The sequence below is a fragment of the Gymnodraco acuticeps genome, unplaced genomic scaffold (assembly GCF_902827175.1).
Source record: "Gymnodraco acuticeps unplaced genomic scaffold, fGymAcu1.1, whole genome shotgun sequence".
NCBI classification, from domain to species: Eukaryota; Metazoa; Chordata; class Actinopteri; order Perciformes; family Bathydraconidae; genus Gymnodraco; species Gymnodraco acuticeps.
Genome location: NW_022990825.1, coordinates 62,361 through 83,577, shown reverse-complemented (window position 1 = coordinate 83,577; position 21,217 = coordinate 62,361). Strand labels below are relative to the sequence as shown.

At 40.0% G+C, this 21,217-nt stretch overlaps 1 protein-coding gene across 2 annotated transcripts; it reads right to left on the bottom strand.

The window, feature by feature from the left end:
- Window position 1: 1 nt before the first annotated feature.
- LOC117557159 (nuclear distribution protein nudE homolog 1-like) lies at window positions 2-20,355 on the bottom strand. 2 transcript variants are annotated; one of them, XM_034232860.1, is made up of 9 exons: window positions 20,127-20,355; window positions 19,260-19,400; window positions 18,507-18,660; window positions 12,210-12,358; window positions 11,680-11,816; window positions 9,448-9,708; window positions 8,044-8,129; window positions 3,984-4,099; window positions 2-2,255 (listed from the first exon to the last, which is right to left on the bottom strand). In XM_034232860.1, the coding sequence occupies exons 2-9, from the start codon at window positions 19,343-19,345 to the stop codon at window positions 2,207-2,209; spliced, it is 1,038 nt and encodes a 345-aa protein (XP_034088751.1). In that variant the 5' UTR covers window positions 19,346-19,400; window positions 20,127-20,355; the 3' UTR covers window positions 2-2,206. The 2 variants fall into 2 exon arrangements, 1 of the variants encoding a protein (XP_034088751.1); XR_004570666.1 differs by lacking the exon at window positions 2-2,255 and adding an exon at window positions 2,265-2,883 and having other exon boundaries at window positions 3,861-4,099.
- Window positions 20,356-21,217: the final 862 nt, after the last annotated feature.

The following is a 21,217-nucleotide window of genomic DNA, read 5'->3' as shown; positions in this document are numbered from 1 at the left end:
ATTTCTTCATATATTTTATTAACATTTCAAGTTGTATTGCTTTCTCAGAAACATAAGCAGCACTTAAGGTTGACAGAGATCATGGTATTATTCAACAGTCATCAGAATGAGGCCACGGGAAAAAACAAGAACAAAAACATTTACAATAACCATTGGAATTAAAAACCCCAAACAAGTTATTTTACTATAAACAAACAATACAATTATGATTAATAATGTTTACCTACAAGTCATTCTATAATATGTTATCATCATGAATTGTTTGTTTCTAGTAAAATAAATGTATGAATGACCACATATAAAAGAAGGTTATCACAAAGTGTTCAGTCTGCCCTGAGCACCTAACATCTTTATTAGTGACTCTACAGTCAAAGTACAGTTTATTTAACACTACAATTCAAACCTATTACATACTTTTCCTTTTTAACATAAAACACGAGTAGCCTTCACTGAAGTTTTCATATCTCCTGGCTAACAGGAGACGTTTCCTATTTCACTCCTGAGACCCAGAAGTAGCTCTGCAGAGGGTCAGCCCTGCTGCATCAGAGTTCATTCACACACAGTATCAAAGAATGGGACAGAGTAAACAACATACAGTAACATTATACAATTATATCTTAAAAAGAAATCCTTGCAGTATAATCCAATTCTCATTATCTAGCTGTACAACTTGTTGCTAAAACCGTATAATTCAACCATAACCCTGACACTCCTGCAAGTGTTTTTGTGAAGTAGGGAGCTAGATAAAAGACACTTGGATTATACTGCACACGTTGTGGAAGAGTTTGATGTTATGAAACGTGTCCATTTACTTCAGTTCATCAAGACGCATGACAGTATTCATTAAAGGTGACTGGAGGTGAGATATTAATATGCAAGGGATCTTTTTGTGGGTGAAATATTCATTCATTCATTCCGGCGCTTATTCTATGTGCACAATTATTTAGTTTATTTGGGATGCCCTTTATTCTATCTCAGCTTATTTTCAGGTTTTTAGCTTTGAGTGTGCGCTGGGCGTCTGCGTCATGAAGGTACATGTAAGTATCTCGATCGCAGATAACAGATATGGAAAGACTGGTGAGAGCCAAAACAGATATTAGCGAGTCGACAGGAGTTTCCTTATTCAGAGTCTATGTTCATATCTTGAACAGTTACCATTGAGCTGAATGAGGAATACAACCAGATCTAGTTCAATGAAGATCCGCATAGAGCTGTACAAAATCCTCACATTAATTCATTATGTATACAATAAATGAAATAAGGCAGCTTTAAGATGCAGAACCGTTGATGGCCACTAGATGTTGGCAAGATCATTATTTTTTCCCCACAAAACATAATTTTAACAGTAATTTCAAGTGTAACTCACAAAAAAAAGACAATTACTAAGATCCAGTTATGTTAGAGTTGACCTGGTTTTAGATTTAGTACCCAAAGTAAATCAAGTACGACATCCGACGGATTTTCTTTGACATCAAAGCTTTTATTGATGTTTTCAGATAAGCTCAAAATGTCAAATCAAGCTTTTGATGTCATCTCCCTAAAGATAAAAACCCTTCATTTGAGTAAAGGGATTAAATAGCGTGAGCTTTTGTTTGTGTGCAGCCAGCAGGACAGCAGTATTTTGAGGATATTGAAAAAAATGCTGTTTTTTAAAGGCTTAACGCAAGCAAATATGTATCGAAGCAGAATATCATTTCAATTCAATCGTGATGAATTGACAAATGTAAATGTGGCCTTCTCGCCTTTATCTCTGTCTTTGTAACTGGATATTACTCTCATCTGTAACATTGTGGGAAACCCTGTTATAGTTAGAGTGACGCCGTTTAAGAATAAAGGCTTTTTCCTCCCTAAGTTCAAACATGGATGCATCTTCGTCTCAGCGTAACCCTGCATCCGTTTGTGACTTTTCCTTTACCCTAAAATATGCTTTGAGTTCAGTCTTGACACACAAATACAAAAACACAGTGATGGGGTGACATGCAGCACAAGTCCGTTCAAATAGTTCAAGCTAAGTGCGAGTGCTGAAGGAAGCGCTGCTGACAAACAGAGTCAGTGATAACTTGAGCCAGTGACAGTATCCAAAGTATCCAGAGAAACATTCATTGGTTTACATCAGCTGATCCCAGTGTCTGTACGACGTGCAACACAGTACCGTTAAATCCAGGATGGACAGGGGGGGGGGGCTGAGGGTGGAAGGAGAGACGTTTCACAGCAGCAGCTTGGGTCCCGCTCCGAAGTCTAACCTCTTCACCAGCCTATAAACACACAAACACTTTACAATGGAACGGTATACAAAGAAACCCTCAAACCATGAGAGGAAGTGGACTGCTGTCGGCTGGTGGTAGAGAGTAACTAAGTGTGCTTACTCAGATACAGAGCTCAAGTAAACCTATAGGTACTGGAATGAATAAACCCATTTCATGCTGCTTTTTATTCCAATACATTTAGAGGGAATATGTTGTAAATGTATGTCAGAACGTTTTCAGATTAAAGGTCACCACGGCAACACTTTCTTTCATTAAACATTGTCAAGAAATGACTACCCAACAGTATATGAACTGAAATGTCATTAATACCGCAACAAATGATCGGAAAATATAATATTAGTGTAATATAGCGCTGACCAGGGGCCATTCCTCATCCTAGGATTTGGACTTTATGTAAATATGTTTGATAACACTTAAAAATACTTATGTCACTTAAGTAGACATGTATATGCAGTACTTTTATTTGCGCGTACATCTTCCACAACTGGTACTTTCTAAAAAACTGGGATGTAAAAAAAGCGAGTACAGCTCTGGAAAATATTAAGATACCCCTCCAAATGTTTCTTAAATCTCAATCTCTACATGTTTGGCAGCCATTCCAGTGTTGAATTTGTATTTATATTAGGGCCGGGACTCGATTAAAAAAATTAATCTAATTAATTAGAGGCTTTGTAATTAATTAATCGAAATTAATCGCATTTTTAATCACATATAAATATTTGACCTGAGAACAGTGAGAAGCAATTTTTTTCACATGGATTTTAGTATACCATTAGGCGCATTCACACCGCAGTACTTTTCCCACAAAGGTTCATGAGAACTTAGTTCATGAGAACTCTTTGAACCTGGGGGTGGATTAGGGAGTCCCAGCAGCCTTCCGAGTAAATCGCCAGAACGCCGACACCTCCTCATCTCCACCGCTCCCATGTTTTATTTTGTGTTGCCATAAATTAGTCTCTGCGTTTCTGCGCTGGGCTAATGCTAATAATGCTAATGCGAGGATAATAAAATTCACAAAACTTTTTGGGAGTTTTACGGGGCGTGGTTTGCAATCCGCCCAGCGATTCAGACATATAGCTCTTTTCTCACAAGAGAGCCGCACGAAAGTCCCTGCTCTCTAGCAGCTCTCTGCTCTCTAGCAGGGACTGAAAAGGGGGTAAAAAGGTTCTCATGAACTAATTTTAGTACCGGTTCTTTTTGGTGTGAACGCGATAAAACAGGCTAACAACCACGCTAGCTTCCACGCTAGCTGCTATATGTTTTGCATTGAGGTGATACTTGAGGCTTGATGTGCTGCGGTGATATGCGAATTCCTTTTTGCATAATTTGCACACAACCGTGCTCTTATCGACGCTTCCATCCGTCCGTTTTTTAAAACAACATTTCCCACTGTTGTTCACTGTGGTTTGTTGTTGTCTGAAGTCATGAACGTTAGTTGGTGCTCCAGTATAATCGGTACGCCTGAAACTCATCCAGTGAGAAACGTTCCGCGGTGCAAAAATAAGTGCGATTAAAATGCGTTAATTTTTTTAACGCGTTAATTTTTGTGTAATTAATTAATCTTAATTAACGCGTTAAAGTCCCGGCCCTAATTTATATGTATTCCTTATTAACACCATTACGTTTCTTGCACTATTTTATTTCTGTATTTATTTGTATGCCTTATAGATTTAAGATTTAGATATGACAAAAAAACGTTAAATCTGTGAACCTCACCCCTTGTTGTAGAGGCCGTTGGCAGGATGGCTCTCTGAGGAGCTGTTCTGGCTGGGCGTGGCCCCCGGACCCCCATCGGGGCCCCTGCGACACGACGCCAGTTTGGACTCCAGGTTCTACAAGAGGCGAAGAAAACAGGTTCAAGTTATTTTACGTTTGTGATCCTGGAGTTTAGAATCACGGTGAAGTATTTAAAATAAACCTCATCTGCAGCAAGACGAGACTGGAGGAGAAATTTAAACAAGGCGAAGAATCTAGAATTTATTATAAAAAACTACAGTTAAAAGGATCAAATGTCACTACTTTACAAATAGCTAAGAGGCTTCACTCATGTTGATATTCAAATTCTAAACATTTAATTGCGACACTGATTGTTTTGTTTTGGATGTCTATTTAATTGTTGCTTCACTTTGCAATCATAGTATCTTTTATTTTAATTATAATTATTTTATTTAGCGATATAGGAGTTCCAAGACAAGTGCATACACGTACAGTGTCACATATACACAGAAGACAATACGGAGCATTTACAAGTATACAAGACAAATAATAACATATACATGGAGACAACAAAAGAAAAGTGTGTGTGTGTGTGTGTGTGTGTGTAGGGCAGTGGTTCCCAAACGGTGTGCCACGGCACACTGGTGTGCCGTGAGGCAAGTCCGGGTGTGCCGTGGGATTTGGTGACAACCATACGTTATTATTGCAATATACAACTACACAAAAAATTATTATTTTTGTATTTACTATATCAGTACTTTGTAGCTTTATATGTACGAAATCTGCGCGACTTGCCCGTCCACATCTCCACGTGCAGTGCTGCATAAACATGGCTGAGTCAGCGATAACTCTCGAGGGGTGGAGGTATGCCCATTACTTTGAGTTCGTCCGAAGAATAGACAGGAATGTGACGGTGAGGTGCAAACTGTGTCCAGGCCAGAAGCTGTTATCCACTGCTGTAAACACCACGTGGTCAAACCTCAACAAACACCTGCAAAGAACACATGCTAAGGTGAAGCTACCACACAAGCTATTTGTTGTTTGTTTATATCACGTAGTCTGTTCTTCTTCTCTGTCTTCCGGTTGTTGCCTGTTTTGAATGACAAATACACACTACCGCCGCCTGCTGGTAAGGAAAGTTATTGCCACTCACGCATGCGCAGTTCGTACGTGCTCGGGCGAGTAAAGTAACAAGTTACTTTATGTAGATAGTAACGAAGTAGTGTAATATATTACTTTTTAAAAAAGTAATATGTAATATATTACTTTTTTTTAGTAACAACCCCATCTCTGGAGTTGGCGTTCTCTACTATGATTTACATGAAGAACAACAGGAGGTCACGGCTCTGTTGAACAGGACTTGTGAGTGGCCCTCTCCTCAGTGCCACCAAGGATAAAAGAATTCTGCGCGCCCCGACAGGCACATGTATCTCACTAAGTAAGTCGGCAAAATATTTACAATAGCACATGTTTCAATGCTGATTGCTGAAATGTTACATGTATAATTTGTAGTTCAGGACCATGGACAATGCAGCTTCCTTGCATTGACAGTTCTGTGCTGAATTTCTTTTGCCTCATTTTTAATGTTGTGACCTGTCTGGTTTAAATGAGTGTGTTGCTGCTTTGATGAAGCCTAATTTGATAAAGTTTCAAATTAATTTCTGAAATATTTCGTTAATAAATATTTCATGAGTAATATAGTTGTCTTTGTCACATTTTATTTGGCATTAGTAAATAATTATGCACATTTACAGATATTTTACATGATATGAGTGATAACACGTGTTATAAGGGCTATTTTGCACAATAGGTGTGCCTTGAGATTTTTACTTGTCCTTTGGTGTGCCTTGGGCACAAAAAGTTTGGGAACCACTGGTCTAGGGCAGAGGTTCTCAATTGTTTTTCAGCCAAGGACCCCTTACAAGATAGAGAATACACCAAGGACCCCCTCATTCTGATTTGTGATCTTGGGCTATATAAATAAAAATGTACTTGATTTGACTTGTATGTCCCTTGGAATAATCTGACGTAGCCTATTTTTTACACTTCTATAGTCTTAGTTATGTGAAAGAACAACACAAGAGAAATGTATTCGAAAGATATTGGATATGTATTAAAAATATTTGCACCATCTCAACACAGAATACCCATAAAACAATCAATTAGCTGCAAGTAACACTGTACCTAAAGAAAATATCAAAGGGAAATCAAGAGAAAAGTGATCATTTGAAGTGCATTTCAGAACACACACACACACACACACGGGTTAAAGTGGGCCGGAACGATCCAGAACAGCGTTCCGGCACCTTCGATTAATAAGTAAATAAATCTGATTGGCAGTTTCATACATAATAATGTCAAGCGAGTTCACAGGGCTGCCAACTCTCACACAATTGACGTTTTTCACACGCTCTCAGCCACAAGTCCGTTTTCTCAAGCAGTGAAAAACAAATTCATAACTGATAATGTCATGGTGCGAAAAGAAGACACTTCTGCACATTGCGCAACAGCAGCACCATGACCATCTGAATAGCGAGAAATATACACAAATGTATTATATTGTAACTTATTCCCATGCATGTTGCTCAAAGTAATCAGTCTCACTTCTGCGTCTCTCCCTCTCCTCTCGCGCCATGCGCACCAGGCAGGAGTGAGAGTGAGTTACGTGTTTGAGAGAGAGAGAGAGAGAGAGAGAAAGAGAAAACTGTCTGCTTAGTTGCAATACTGTAGCTTATGCAATTTAGGCCTAGAAATTGTTTATGTAACTTATGTGCCAGTGTGTCCATGGTTTTGAGTCTGTCTGTGTGTTGAGCGCAGCGCCGTCTGCTTTTTGCAGTACAGTAACTAAAGTAAGTTAGGACTAAGCATACCGGTAGTTTTCTGTGGACCTGTCTGTTTTTCATTTACTTCATTTGTAGCCGTAACCGGTCGTTTTAAAAATCTGTCCATCTTCGTAGTATGCTAGCCGTGTTATATATCTATGATGCTTGCAGCGGCGCTCTTTGACTGACGTAACAGTTATTGTTGTTTCCACGGTAACGCGCTTGATTTTTAAATGTATCTATTTGTTAGATTTGAACGTAATCTATGAAATATTTAGATTAAAAAAAAAAAAAGATTATTTGTTGAAAAGAAAAAAAAATGATATCATGATAATTTAAATTAATGAATCTGAAAACTTTTCACGGACCCCCTGGCAGAGTGCCACGGACCCCCGGGGGGTCGCGGACCCCACTTTGAGAACCACTGGTCTAGGGGACCAGACAAGAAGAGTAATACATGACAACATTATAATTAAAATGGAATGAGTAACAATATAATAGTCATATATCCTAGGAAGGGGGGGGGCATATAAATAGTAGCATGACCTTAAAGAAGTAGAAAGGGGTGGTGGCTGAAATCGGATTGAGGATTATTAATTAAATGTATCAATGAATGGCTTCCAGATTGCATCAATATCATTGTTTGATTTTTTTATGCCGGCAGATAATTTTCCCATTGAAATGCATTCCATAAGCAGGTTTTTCCAAATTGTGATATTGCTTTTGTGTCGTGATTTCCAATTGATGGAAAACGGTACATTTAGTACCCCTGTGTAAAGTGACGCATTGTGATATCAGTCCATTGGTGGTGATTGTGGCCATCGGGGAAGTGTATAAGATCTTGACCCGTTGAATAAAAGACTCACCGAATCCGAATTGTTTTAGTGCTGCAAAATAAACAAAGACCAGGTTTAACTGTTCTTTTTGTCATAAACACTTTCACACAGAATGCCAATTTTACATTGCGAAGATGTGATGATTATTTCCCGGAGAGTTCATATTTCTAAGCTAAAAGTTAAATATGGCAATAGAGATTTAAAGCTTCATCGAAAAACCTCAATAAAAAAAAGAGAAAATGGCATTTAACTGCCGACACGTGGAAGGAAATGTTCTAATCTATTCAAGAAGAACAATTATTGGTTTGTGCTTGTTTGTATTTTGGGTGCCCTGTAGCGTCACATGCTGAGAAGTCAGCAGCTAATACATTCTGGGTAAAAAATCACAAGAGCGTCTCTTACCCCGACTTTCCTCAGGAGCTCTCCGACGATGCTCAGAGCCGAGATCCTCGCAGACGAGGGGAGAGGAGTCGCTGAGAGGCTTTCACCTGCAGGAGCAAATCACATTAATATAAAGAAATACAAGTTGTCAGTATTATAAAACAGGGTGAATCCTCACAGTGGAGGAGTTGGGAATGATTCATATGAAGTTCCCAGAAGTATGTTTTTTAGAGAGCAATATCATCTAAACTTGCTATGCACATAACACGAGACCATTAAAGGTCCCCTATTATACTCTTTTTCATCAATATATTAAAGGTCTCGGATATATCAAAAACATGTCTCTACAGATCGTGCATTGTAGCATTACCCATAAACCCCTCTGTTTCAGCCCTGTTTCAAAAGGGCTGATTCTGCGTCTGTAGCTCTAAATGCTAATGAGTTGCTGCTAGACACGCCCCTCAATGAAGTGATTGGTTTAAAAATATACAATGGTGCTCTAGGAGGAGATTCAGGTGATAAGGGGGGGGGGGGGGGGGGGGTTACCTTGGTTGGTAATTGGCTATCAATTGCACAACCCAAAAAAACATGACATCACAAAGTGGCCAAAATCTGACCAGCTCATTTTCAGACAGGTTGTTATATAAATGGATCAGGACAAAAAGAGAGAGAATCTTTTGTCCTGAAACTTTCAGAGTCTCTTTACACAGAGGGGACTCATGCTTATGTATGAAAGACATGAAGAAGTGGATTTCGCATAATAGGTGACCTTTAAGTTTCAATGTGTAAGTAAGTAAGGAATATCAATCTTTATCCTAATATTGTCGTTATGAAAATGGTTAATTGTTATAATATTGGAGTTAAAGACAAAACAAATCGGAGAGTATGTACATTTCTGTAATATCAATGCACACATTTTACTTCCACTTAAGTTAAGTTTTCTTGATAAAGGCCTGATACTTTATGATTGTATTTCCATCTTTAATACAAAAAGAAAAGCCTTTATCTTTGACTTAGGTTCAATTTTATTGAGTGTAAAACTAAACCTTTGTAATTTTAACTCTACTTTAGTTCATATATTCCTATTTACATTTAGTTTATACAATATGTCTGACTTGAATTGACGTATTCTCCTTTTGTCTTGTGCTGTTCAAGCTGTGAAAGCCCTTTGAGCTACATCCTGTGAATTATCTATATTAGTATAGCCTGTTCTAAGTTGACTAAGAGGCAAACTCCAGGATAAAATACAAATCCCTTTCTTCTGCCCCTCTTACCTGAAACCTGGGGGCAGGACACATCGAGTGAGTAAATACTTTTAAAGAGCCAACAAAAACAGGACTTTGAAAAGTGAACAGGCGTCCCCAATGGAAATGAAACCCTTTGATACTGATGTGTTGATAATTAGTCCAGAACACATGACCAGACCTCTGCTGACGGAGGGCGGGGAGGTGCTGAAGCTCTCCACTGAGGCTGGAGGTCTGGACGGAGTGGTGGCCGAGGGGGAGGGCTGGGTGGAGGACGTGGTTTTGTCCTCGGCTCGTTTGTCCGGGGGGGTGAGGGGCGGGGTGGGCAGACCCGCCGTGGTGGAGGAGGAAGAGGAGGAAGAAGAGGAAGGGTCTTTGATTCCATTGCTGAGAGATGGCCTCCTGTCCTGCTTCTGCTGCACTGCAAGCTCTTGCCTCAGGTCTGGGACACCAATCAAATAACAAATAACAGTTACAGAAGTGAAACAGAGACTTGTGATTTTATTATAACCAGAAAATCTAATTAAATAATCGGTCTTTTCCTACCCTCGCTGGAAAACACCATACCTTATTGCATTTCAATCTTAATTTGAAGCAGTAAAAACAACCGCTGTATTTACTTCTTTAAATAATAATTGAGTAGTTGTTCTTATATACAGTGGGGCAAAAAAGTATTTAGTCAGCCACCAATTGTGCAAGTTCTCCCACTTAAAAAGATGAGGCCTGTAATTTTGATCCTAGGTACACTTCAACTATGAGAGACAGAATGGGGGGAAAGAATCCAGGAAATCACATTGTAGGATTTTTAATGAATGAATTGGTAAATTCCTCGGTAAAATAAGTATTTGGTCACCTACAAACAAACAAGATTTCTGGCTCTCACAGACCTGTAACTTCTTCTTTAAGAGCCTCCTCTGTCCTCCACTTGTTAACTGTATTAATGGCACCTGTTTGAACTCGTTATCAGTATAAAAGACACCTGTCCACAACCTCAAACAGTCACACTCCAAACTCCACTATGGCCAAGACCAAAGAGCTGTCAAAGGTAGAAAATTGTAGACCTGCACCAGGCTGGGAAGACTGAATCTGCAATAGGTAAGCAGCTTGGTGTGAAGAAATCAACTGTGGGAGCAATTATTAGAAAATGGAAGACATACAAGACCACTGATAATCTCCCTCGATCTGGGGCTCCACGCAGGATCTCACCCCGTGGGGTCAAAATGATCACAAGAACGGTGAACAAAAATCCCAGAACCACACGGGGGGACCGAGTCAATGACCTGCAGAGAGCTGGGACCAAAGTAACAAAGGCTACCATCAGTAACACACTACGCCGCCAGGGACTCAAATCCTGCAGTGCCAGACGTGTCCCCCTGCTTAAGCCAGTACATGTCCAGGCCCGTCTGAAGTTTGCTAGAGAGCATTTAGATGATCCAGAAGAGGATTGGGAGAATGTCATATGGTCAGATGAAACCAAAATAGAACTTTTTGGTAAAAACTCAACTAGACGTGTTTGGAGGAGAAAGAATGCTGAGTTGCATCCAAAGAACACCATACCTACTGTGAAACATGGGGGTGGAAACATCATGCTTTGGGGCTGTTTTTCTGCAAAGGGACCAGGACGACCGATCCGTGTAAAGGAAAGAATGAATGGGGCCATGTATCGTGAGATTTTGAGTGACAACCTCCTTCCATCAGCAAGGGCATTGAAGATGAAACGTGGCTGGGTCTTTCAGCATTACAATGATCCCAAACACACCGCCCAGGCAACGAAGGAGTGGCTTCGTAAGAAGCATTTCAAGGTCCTGGAGTGGCCTAGCCAGTCTCCAGATCTCAACCCCATAGAAAATCTTTGGAGGGAGTTGAAAGTCCGTGTTGCCCAGCGACAGCCCCAAAACATCACTGCTCTAGAGGAGATCTGCATGGAGGAATGGGCCAAAATACCAGCAACAGTGTGTGAAAACCTTGTGAAGACTTACAGAAAACGTTTGACCTCTGTCATTGCCAACAAAGGGTATATAACAAAGTATTGAGATGAACTTTTGTTATTGACCAAATACTTATTTTCCACCATAATTTGCAAATAAATTCTTTAAAAATCAGACAATGTGATTTTCTGGATTTTTTTATCCTCATTTTGTCTCTCATAGTTGAGGTATACCTAGGATAAAAATGACAGGCCTCTCATCTTTTTAAGTGGGAGAACTTGCACAATTGGTGGCTGACTAAATACTTTTTTGCCCCACTGTAAGTACATATGTTGCAATATTTGTATTTATAATGACTGGTTAACCAAAAAAACGAAAATCTGCTATAAAACTCGAAATCGATGAGATTTCTATTTGACAGTGTGAACATTTTCTCTTTTTAAGCCATATCGCACACGTTTGTAAAACTAATCTCCACTCTGTACCTCTGGCCTCGTCCTTCAGCCTCTGGAAGGACTCCAAGAGGTTTTCCTTCTCGTCCAGCTCGCTCTCCAGGAAGGCGTTCCTCTCGATGACATGGTTCATCCTCTGCTCAAAGTCATCCAGCGACATGATGGTCGCCCTGAAACACACAGCATGAGAAGTTAGTGGAGCTCAGGTCAAATATTAGGGGGTCTAGAAAGGCAGCCAAAGGCATTGATTTGGTAGGCTACGTTTCTGCAGATCTGGCCTAGGTAACTTGAGTTTGGACAGCTTTTTAGTCAAGCCCTTTCAAAGTATCTGAACTAAAATGACCAGACATTTCAATCATTCATATCAAAATGGTTGCTATATATAAAATTTAAAAAAGGTTCAAATATTTGATATCGGACAACATACACATATGGCAATGGGTTTCTTGTTTCATTGAAAGCAGAACATTCATAATTAAGGCTTACATTTCAAATCCAAACCTTTAAAAAAATAACAGTTATTTTTGTGTGGTCAAACAATTGTGCATAAGTTGTGCGCTGACCTCTTGGTTCTCTCCAGGTCATCGTTGGCCTGCTCCAGCTCTCTGATGTATTTGTGGAGCTGGTCTCTGACGGCGGTGGTCTCAGCCAGATCCCCCTCCAGGGTGGAGATCTGCCTGTAGGCCTCCGAGTGCTGCGTCTCATACTTCTCCTGCAGACCGTGGCAGGAGGAGACAGAATGTTAAAGGACTACAGATTCAAAAGGCATCACTCCTTATTTTTGAAACAATACAAATATTTTTCCACAGGAGTTTGTCGTATGTCTATTGTATTTTTTTTTAACATTTGTTTTCTTGCACACATTTATTATGTTGTAATACTTTCATATTATTTGTATATCTCTTTTTGTTTGAATATTTGCTCTAATGTTTTTACCTTCTAATATATTTTACTCTGATGTAAGGCACTAATTCTGATTAATAGTACGATTGTTTAAATGTTTTGAAAATGTGATGCTATTTAGCTTAAAGGTGGGGTAGGTCATTTTGGAGAAACCAGCTCGAGTGCGCTAGAATTAGAAAATACACAGCCGGAACAAATCTGCCACTTCCTTACAGAGCCCCTCCTCCAACACACATGAACACGCACATGACCAATGAGGGCACGAGATAAGTTTGTGCACAGATGGAAGGCTGACAGGCAGGTAGGCCATCCAGTTACTTTAGCCGGGCCGGCTCAGATGATTGGTCGTGCTTTTTACAGCACTACGGCTTCCACAGATCACATTTTGTTATGGATTTGTTGTCAAAGCACTTAAGATATTCATTGCTATCGGGATGTTAAGAGCATTCCATGGACTATAACACAAAGTGTTTCTGAAGTGAATAACCTACCCCACCTTTAACCAAAAACAACTTTGATGTTTGAAAACATGTCAGTGTGATTAAAAGTATAATGTAAAAGGTACAAGCCTAAGAACATACTTTGGTGCACAGACATCATGTGTTGTATAGAATATCAAACATTGACAGCAGAAATCAAAACATAATGAACATTGTCTCGTGGCTTATGTGGTTCTGGATATTTATACACATTAGTTTTTTAATGTAAAATATATGTTAGTACCATAGACTGTATATATGGTTAGTACTGGGCTCCCAGGAGGCAGTGTGTGAGAACAGGTCAAGCTTCAGCATGCTTTCGCTAAATTCCATGAAGTCTCTGCATACTGCACATACATGCAATCTCAGACAAACCCCTTCAACTGCTCTGAGAGTGTTAAGCTCCTTCCCCTCTCAACACAGTGTCAGATTTAGTATTTACTGAGTTAAAAGTTCACATTATTAGAACTTACACTTGAAAATAAATAAATCTGTCAATTTGTTTAACGTTTTAACACTTTTTGGACTTTAATAATTACAGTGGGGCAAAAAAGTATTTAGTCAGCCACCAATTGTGCAAGTTCTACCACTTAAAAAGATGAGGCCTGTAATTTTCATCCTAGGTATACCTCAACTATGAGAGACAAAATGAGAAGAAAACAAAATCCAGAAAATCACATTGTCTGATTTTTAAAGAATTTATTTGCAAATTATGGTGGAAAATAAGTATTTGGTCAATCACAAAAGTTAATCTCAATACTTTGTTATATACCCTTTGTTGGCAATGACAGAGGTCAAACGTTTTCTGTAAGTCTTCACAAGGTTTTCACACACTGTTGCTGGTATTTTGGCCCATTCCTCCATGCAGATCTCCTCTAGAGCAGTGATGTTTTGGGGCTGTCGCTGGGCAACACGGACTTTCAACTCCCTCCAAAGATTTTCTATGTGGTTGAGATCTGGAGACTGGCTAGGCCACTCCAGGACCTTGAAATGCTTCTTACGAAGCCACTCCTTCGTTGCCCGGGCGGTGTGTTTGGGATCATTGTCATGCTGAAAGACCCAGCCACGTTTCATCTTCAATGCCCTTGCTGATGGAAGGAGGTTGTCACTCAAAATCTCACGATACATGGCCCCATTCATTCTTTCCTTTACACGGATCAGTCGTCCTGGTCCCTTTGCAGAAAAACAGCCCCAAAGCATGATGTTTCCACCCCCATGTTTCACAGTAGGTATGGTGTTCTTTGGATGCAACTCAGCATTCTTTCTCCTCCAAACACGTCTAGTTGAGTTTTTACCAAAAAGTTCTATTTTGGTTTCATCTGACCATATGACATTCTCCCAATCCTCTTCTGGATCATCTAAATGCTCTCTAGCAAACTTCAGACGGGCCTGGACATGTACTGGCTTAAGCAGGGGGACACGTCTGGCACTGCAGGATTTGAGTCCCTGGCGGCGTAGTGTGTTACTGATGGTAGCCTTTGTTACTTTGGTCCCAGCTCTCTGCAGGTCATTGACTAGGTCCCCCCGTGTGGTTCTGGGATTTTTGCTCACCGTTTTTGTGATCATTTTGACCCCACAGGGTGAGATCTTGCGTGGAGCCCCAGATCGAGGGAGATTATCAGTGGTCTTGTATGTCTTCCATTTTCTAATAATTGCTCCCACAGTTGATTTCTTCACACCAAGCTGCTTACCTATTGCAGATTCAGTCTTCCCAGCCTGGTGCAGGTCTACAATTTTGTTTCTGGTGTCCTTTGACAGCTCTTTGATCTTGGCCATAGTTGAGTTTGGAGTGTGACTGTTTGAGGTTGTGGACAGGTGTCTTTTATACTGATAACGAGTTCAAACAGGTGCCATTAATACAGTTAACAAGTGGAGGACAGAGGAGGCTCTTAAAGAAGAAGTTACAGGTCTGTGAGAGCCAGAAATCTTGTTTGTTTGTAGGTGACCAAATACTTATTTTACCGAGGAATTGACCAATTAATTCATTAAAAATCCTACAATGTGATTTCCTGGATTCTTTCCCCCCATTCTGTCTCTCATAGTTGAAGTGTACCTAGGATGAAAATTACAGGCCTCTCATCTTTTTAAGTGGGAGAACTTGCACAATTGGTGGCTGACTAAATACTTTTTTGCCCCACTGTATATAGGATATGATATAGTTATATAATAAATAACGTTGTAATTTCTTCTGACCTAGGATTTGGCCTAAGATAGGTTGAGTGCTGACATTTTAGTGCAACTCTTTTCGTCACGTAGGTTGTTTTGTTCTATTCTAAAGGTTTGTAAAATAGGATTTATTCATTTATATATATTTTTATACTCATTTTCATTGTTTACAAAACATAGTGGTCTTTTAAAATTAATAAATACTACACAAACACTTCAACTCTTATAGTGTAATCGGTTATATCATCCAACGCAATTGATATTTTATATTTGTTTATATTTAAAATGTGCTGTATATTTTATTATGTCTATACTTTACTCAATTTTTTTATATTTTAAGGCCTAAAATGGCCTAAACACACTCCTGTAACACAAGAGTTGTCCAATTTGGAATCAATAAAGTATCTTTCAATCTATCTAACCACTAGTGACGTTGCTGAAAACGACCATTATATCTGCAGAAGTAGCTCCACCTCAGAACATATCTTTTTGTTTATGTATAAATGTTGCTCCACCCTCTGAAGCCTTTAACCTTTCAGTAGGCTTGTTTGAGATGAGCGAGACCGACGCAGACCTGCACAATTGCGATCGCCGTCTTGCTAGTGCGTTGCATGATGGTTAGTCATTTTGTCCGACTTGCTCTGGAGGCTCGCCTACATGAGACGTTGAAATCTCGCGGGACAAAGACGCCCGCAGCCTTGAGAGCGAGGCGCGGCGAGGCGGCGCGACGCAGTTCCTCTCCACGGGCTGCGGAAGCTAAATGCTTGATGGGAAACGACTCGCTGGTATCTCGAGCTGAGCGCTCATTGGTGGTTTTTACCCCGTGCTCCTGATGAAACTCTCCAAAAGCAAATGTTGTTGTTTTGTGTCAGTTTTACGTCGCCACTTCCAGTCACATTTTTCATCATTGTTCCACAATGTTTATCATCATGAAATTAATATCTATATATGTTATACTATACTTGCACTGCTTACCGTTTTCACAATTTATATATCTTAGCATATGCATACACACTGTTCATACTGCTCTCAGGCTGCTGTGTATATCTAGTGTATTCATAGCCCTCACTGTTTATTCATCATTCAATTCATTCTATATTTTATTCTGTCTATTGTGTACATTACTTTTCACTTTACTGCTTGTTGCACCTGGTTAGAAGCTAAACTGCATTTCGTTGTCTCAGTACCTGTAATCTGTGCAATAACAATAAAGTTGAATCTAATCTTGAGCAGGAACAAATGTATTTACTTATACAGTACATATCTGACATTAACGATTAAACACATGTGTGCATTCTTTAGAAGAGAGAAACTTGCTCTGTCATAGGCCTACTGGGTCAGGCTACAAGGAAGTGGAGAAGAAAATATCACAAACAGAATACTACAGGATCGCTGGGAATATACAAAGTTCCAGGGGCGTGGGTTTGGCTGGACAAGTAAGGAGAGAACGAGGGCATGTGGAGTGGAGACCATAACATTTGCCAAAGCAAGCCCATTTAGCCGTGTTTCCCCATGGCTTTCCCCAGAAGCTAATATAGATGTGAGTATCATAGAAAGGAAAAAACAGTGGCAAATAAATGAAGTGGGAATTAAAACGAGTATGTACCCGAACGAAAAGTATTACAATTACCTCAAAATGTATACAGATGGATCTAAGAAGCAAGAATGCGTGGGGATAGGCGTGTATATCCCAGAATTCAAAATATCAATCTCAAAACGAGTGTCACATAACTTATCAGTTTATACAGCAGAAATACTAGCAGCAATTATTGGGCTACAATCAGGGGCGGACTGGCCCTCGGGAATACCAGGAGTTTTACCGAAGTGGGCCGGTAGGATAATTCACTAGCAGAGAGGCAGGAAGGGAGTGGAGCCTAATGGGGATACTGGGAACAGAAGGTGGGGGGGGGGGTAAGAGATACTAGGAAGCCGACGCCGCGCTGTCCGACTTCAGGCGAGCTTTTTGAGACCTGCAATCGGCTATTCTCATCTACTTTCGAGGCGAGCCGCGGCTCATCTCAAACAAGCCTTGTGTGTGTGTGTGTGTGTGTGTGTGTGTGTGTGTGTGTGTGTGTGTGTGTGTGTGTGTGTGTGTGTGTGTGTGCACACACACACACACTGCAGTATGATACCCTTTTATGGTCGTTATCAGGCGTTAACCTGCTAATTAGGATCAGCTGGCACATGCTTTTAATAAGGACAATTCATCAGGAGAACAGGTGGGAACACTTCCGCCATAGACTTTTCTCAAGAACAAATGTAAGACTTAAGTTAGAAGTACATTGTTTAATGAGGTCCAATGTTTTCCTCAAGAATTCAAAGCAACACAAGCTGAGCGTTTGATATGCCAATACTCATTGTGTGAGTGAAGTATCCCTTGGGGAACGTTCCAGTGATAAAGATTATCAAACTATTTAAACTTTATTTTAGCTTTCTGACTGTGATCTTCAAAGCCTAATGTTATTTTACAAATGAGGCTTGATTTGGCTGTTGGACATTGTTTATAGTGACAGAGCCAGACAAGACAATAAGACACAAATAAAGGCGGCTCTTTATATTAAATGTTACATAATTATAATAAGTCTCAATGTTCCCTATGAAATGTTGATAAAAAACGCCTAGTTACACAAATGGGGAGTGCACAACCACATGCTGGATTGCTGGAGACAGTGCAGCCTCCACACATGTTGCAATGACCTCACTGTCAGCCTGCACCACTTGCTCCGGGGACCCTGAACAGACTGACTGAAATGTAAAGCAATCACTCTCCGTCTCGAGCCACTGTCCCTGCACATACCTCTTGAATGATAGCAGAAGGATATACTAACATGTTTGAAAAGGAGAGAACTGCTTCATAACTGGGGTAGATCTTATGAGAAGCACTGCCATCCCCTCCAGACACAGACCGTGTAGAGTCATCAGCTGCCTCGTTCTGCTCTGAATAAATCCTCTGTGCAATATATATATATATATGTATGTGTGTGTGTGTGTGTGTGTGTGTGTGTGTGTGTGTGTGTGTGTGTGTGTGTGTGTGTGTGTGTGTGTGTGTGTGTGTGTTCAGACAAGAGCACCAGTCAAGCCCAGAGAGCAGAGGCAACAGGAGCCATGAAACCTACCCTTTTATCAGCTGATAGATATGGAAATCCCCAGTCAAATGCACTTAACAGTTTGTTGAACGTTATTTAAATACCTTCCTGACTGGTATTACATATTCTGAGAGGGTTAGGTAAACTCTCTACCACTATGTCTTTATTTGTAAGTTTGTATGCAGGATGTTGAACAGTATCTAATAACTGATGATTTCCTCTTTACCTTGTAGTTTTCCAGCTCCATGCGGAGGCGGTTGTTGGCGGAGAGCAGCTCACGGTTTCGATCCTCACACTGTTTGAGCTCCGTCTCCAGCTCACCCTCGTAGTCCCGACTCATCTGCTGGAACTCCTGCAGTTCCTCCTGGGCTTCCTCCGCACTGCACAAACATACGCAGAATATAAGCCATATATTTGAGCTATCATTCATGTTAGTAATCCCTAATAATCACATTCATGTTTGAAGTAAACCAGTTAGACCAAGACTTGGTGAAGAGGAAGGTTTCCAACATCATTCTAAACCCGACCTGTTTGGACAAACAACAAAACCTGACGAGTTTCCCACCAAACCACAGGAAGTTTGGGCATTATCAATTAAATCGTAAAGTCTTAAAATCACAGAAATGTGTTTAATAGGAAAACACCTTGAGAATCATGACTGTTTGTCTTGCAGGATTGCCCGGTGACTCACTTTTCTACAAACTTAACTGGAGAGGGGGAAAAAAAGTTGATTATTTTTCCAGAATTTACTACGGGGCCCCAGAAGTTGTGAGAAAAAAAAGAGTAAAAAAGGCCATTTTGAAGGACTCTGAGGCATAAAAACATTATGAAATACGTCACAGTATGCAACAAAAACTAAGGAAGAACTGCATTTTTTATATAATTACGGAGCACTTTCACATCTTTGTGCAGTGCAGGAGGCAGGAGTGGTGGTGTCTGAGGTCAGTTTAAAAAATAACAAACACAGAGGGGTACACACCTCTGTTGGTGGGTGGCAGCCTGCTCCTTCCAGTAACCCAGCTCTTCCTCCAGGGACCCAAACTCTGGAGGCTTCGGATCCCCCATCTCCAGCCCGGCCCAGGGGGAGAGGTGAGTCTCCACTCAGCACACCAACACTGGCCTGTGGATCAATTTAAAACAAGCCATTTAGACAAGGTAAGGTCGGTTGAAAGTCCGTTTCGAAATCTGTCGATTTAAAGTTAACGTGACACTGTTGAATGAGAAATGAGAAATGATCTCAAAACAGGACATCATATTCACCAGGATCTCCACATTAATTCGGCAAAGTGATTTAACCATCAATGCACAACGTTGCAGATTAAATCTTAGTATACATTTCGGTAGTCACCGTCACCCATGATGTTGACGATGTTTTTAGTAGCAGAGATAACAGAGAAAAAGCAGCTAATAAGTTTCAACCAATAATACATCTTATTTTTCTTCATGCCGAATTAAAGAAAAGTTAATATCGATTGAGAATACATATTGTCATACCTCAAAGTTAATCAAATGTATCTCAAGCTACTCCTGAAGTATTTTAGATACAAGATGTATACGGAGTCTGGTCAGAGCAAGCTCCACTAAACAGGAACCTAAAGCAAGCCTTGCCCTGAAGATAACGGGTAATCCATACCCTCATTATCACGAGTAACAAACACCTGCTTCTATAAACATTGCATAAAATAAGCTAAAACTATTAACAACAGAGTGTTAAACAAGACAGCATAATTATGTTATGAATGTGCTTGGCTTTTAAAGATGAATACATTAGCAAGTCCAGCTAACGGAGTTTGGCGTTAACCATTTAAATCCCAGCTGAGGCAAACATAACAAAGCTATGACTTACGTTTAACAGATCGCTTCTTTCGACGCAATGTTGACCAATGTCCTCTAATTCATCTGTATATGATGGTATGACTACCGACCAAAGTTTGTCGCTTAATGAAAATAGCAAAACCGCTGGAGAAAACTATAAAAACGACTTTCTCGTAGTTGGAAACCCTAAAGTTGCTACTGTCTTGGGAAGACGTCGAACAATACAAGTTACCATTGATATTGTCCGTACCGCTAAACCAATCACAAGTTAGATGACAGCTCGTTGCCTATTGCTATTCGTCATTAGGCTATCAATCAAAAAATAAAAGGCGGGATCAGATCATTGTCCAATCAGAGAAGGGGTGTCAGTTGGGTGACGGCAGAATCTTCACGGTCTAGTCTAGACGTTTGTGATGGATTACCAGGGCCAGTGGTGCCTTCATGTGCTGTCGGAAACATGACCAATGTCTTTTTATATAACGTTATAAAAGAGTGCATTTTGTTGGTTGGTTGTTCTATGTCAAGTGATGGGAGAAGTATTCCAAGGACAGAGGGTGTCGTATTCATATTCTGTACAAACTGTAAAGTCCACTGAGACAAATGTAACATTTGTGATATTGGGCTATAAACATACACTTTGATTGAGTCACATCTTTGTAGTAGGCCTACTTGAGTATTTCCATTTTCTAATGGTTTACTTCTACTCCACTACATTGGAAAGAATACAAGTTTACATGAATCCAGTGGATGAAAGAGCACTTGGAAATAGCATATAAATAGAAGTAGCTACACTTCAATGTACTCTTAAAGTTCACTGAGGAAAAACAAAGTAGTAGCATAAAATATACTTGAATTACCGAAATTCAAAACAATCAAGACTGTAGCATTATGATGAATGGCCCATTCCCATATTATTTGGGTAAGTGTTCACTCACTTACTCACTAGCTGGTAGTGAAATAACACATTTGAATGGGTGCATACTGCTGGGTAGCTTAACTTCTAATGGAATTGATGTATATTGTTGTGCATATACTTGTATATGTCTTCTGAATCTGCAAAATGAAGCTGTCAGATAGTAGAGTTAAAAGCATAGTTGTATTTAAATGCATGTTCCCTCCTCT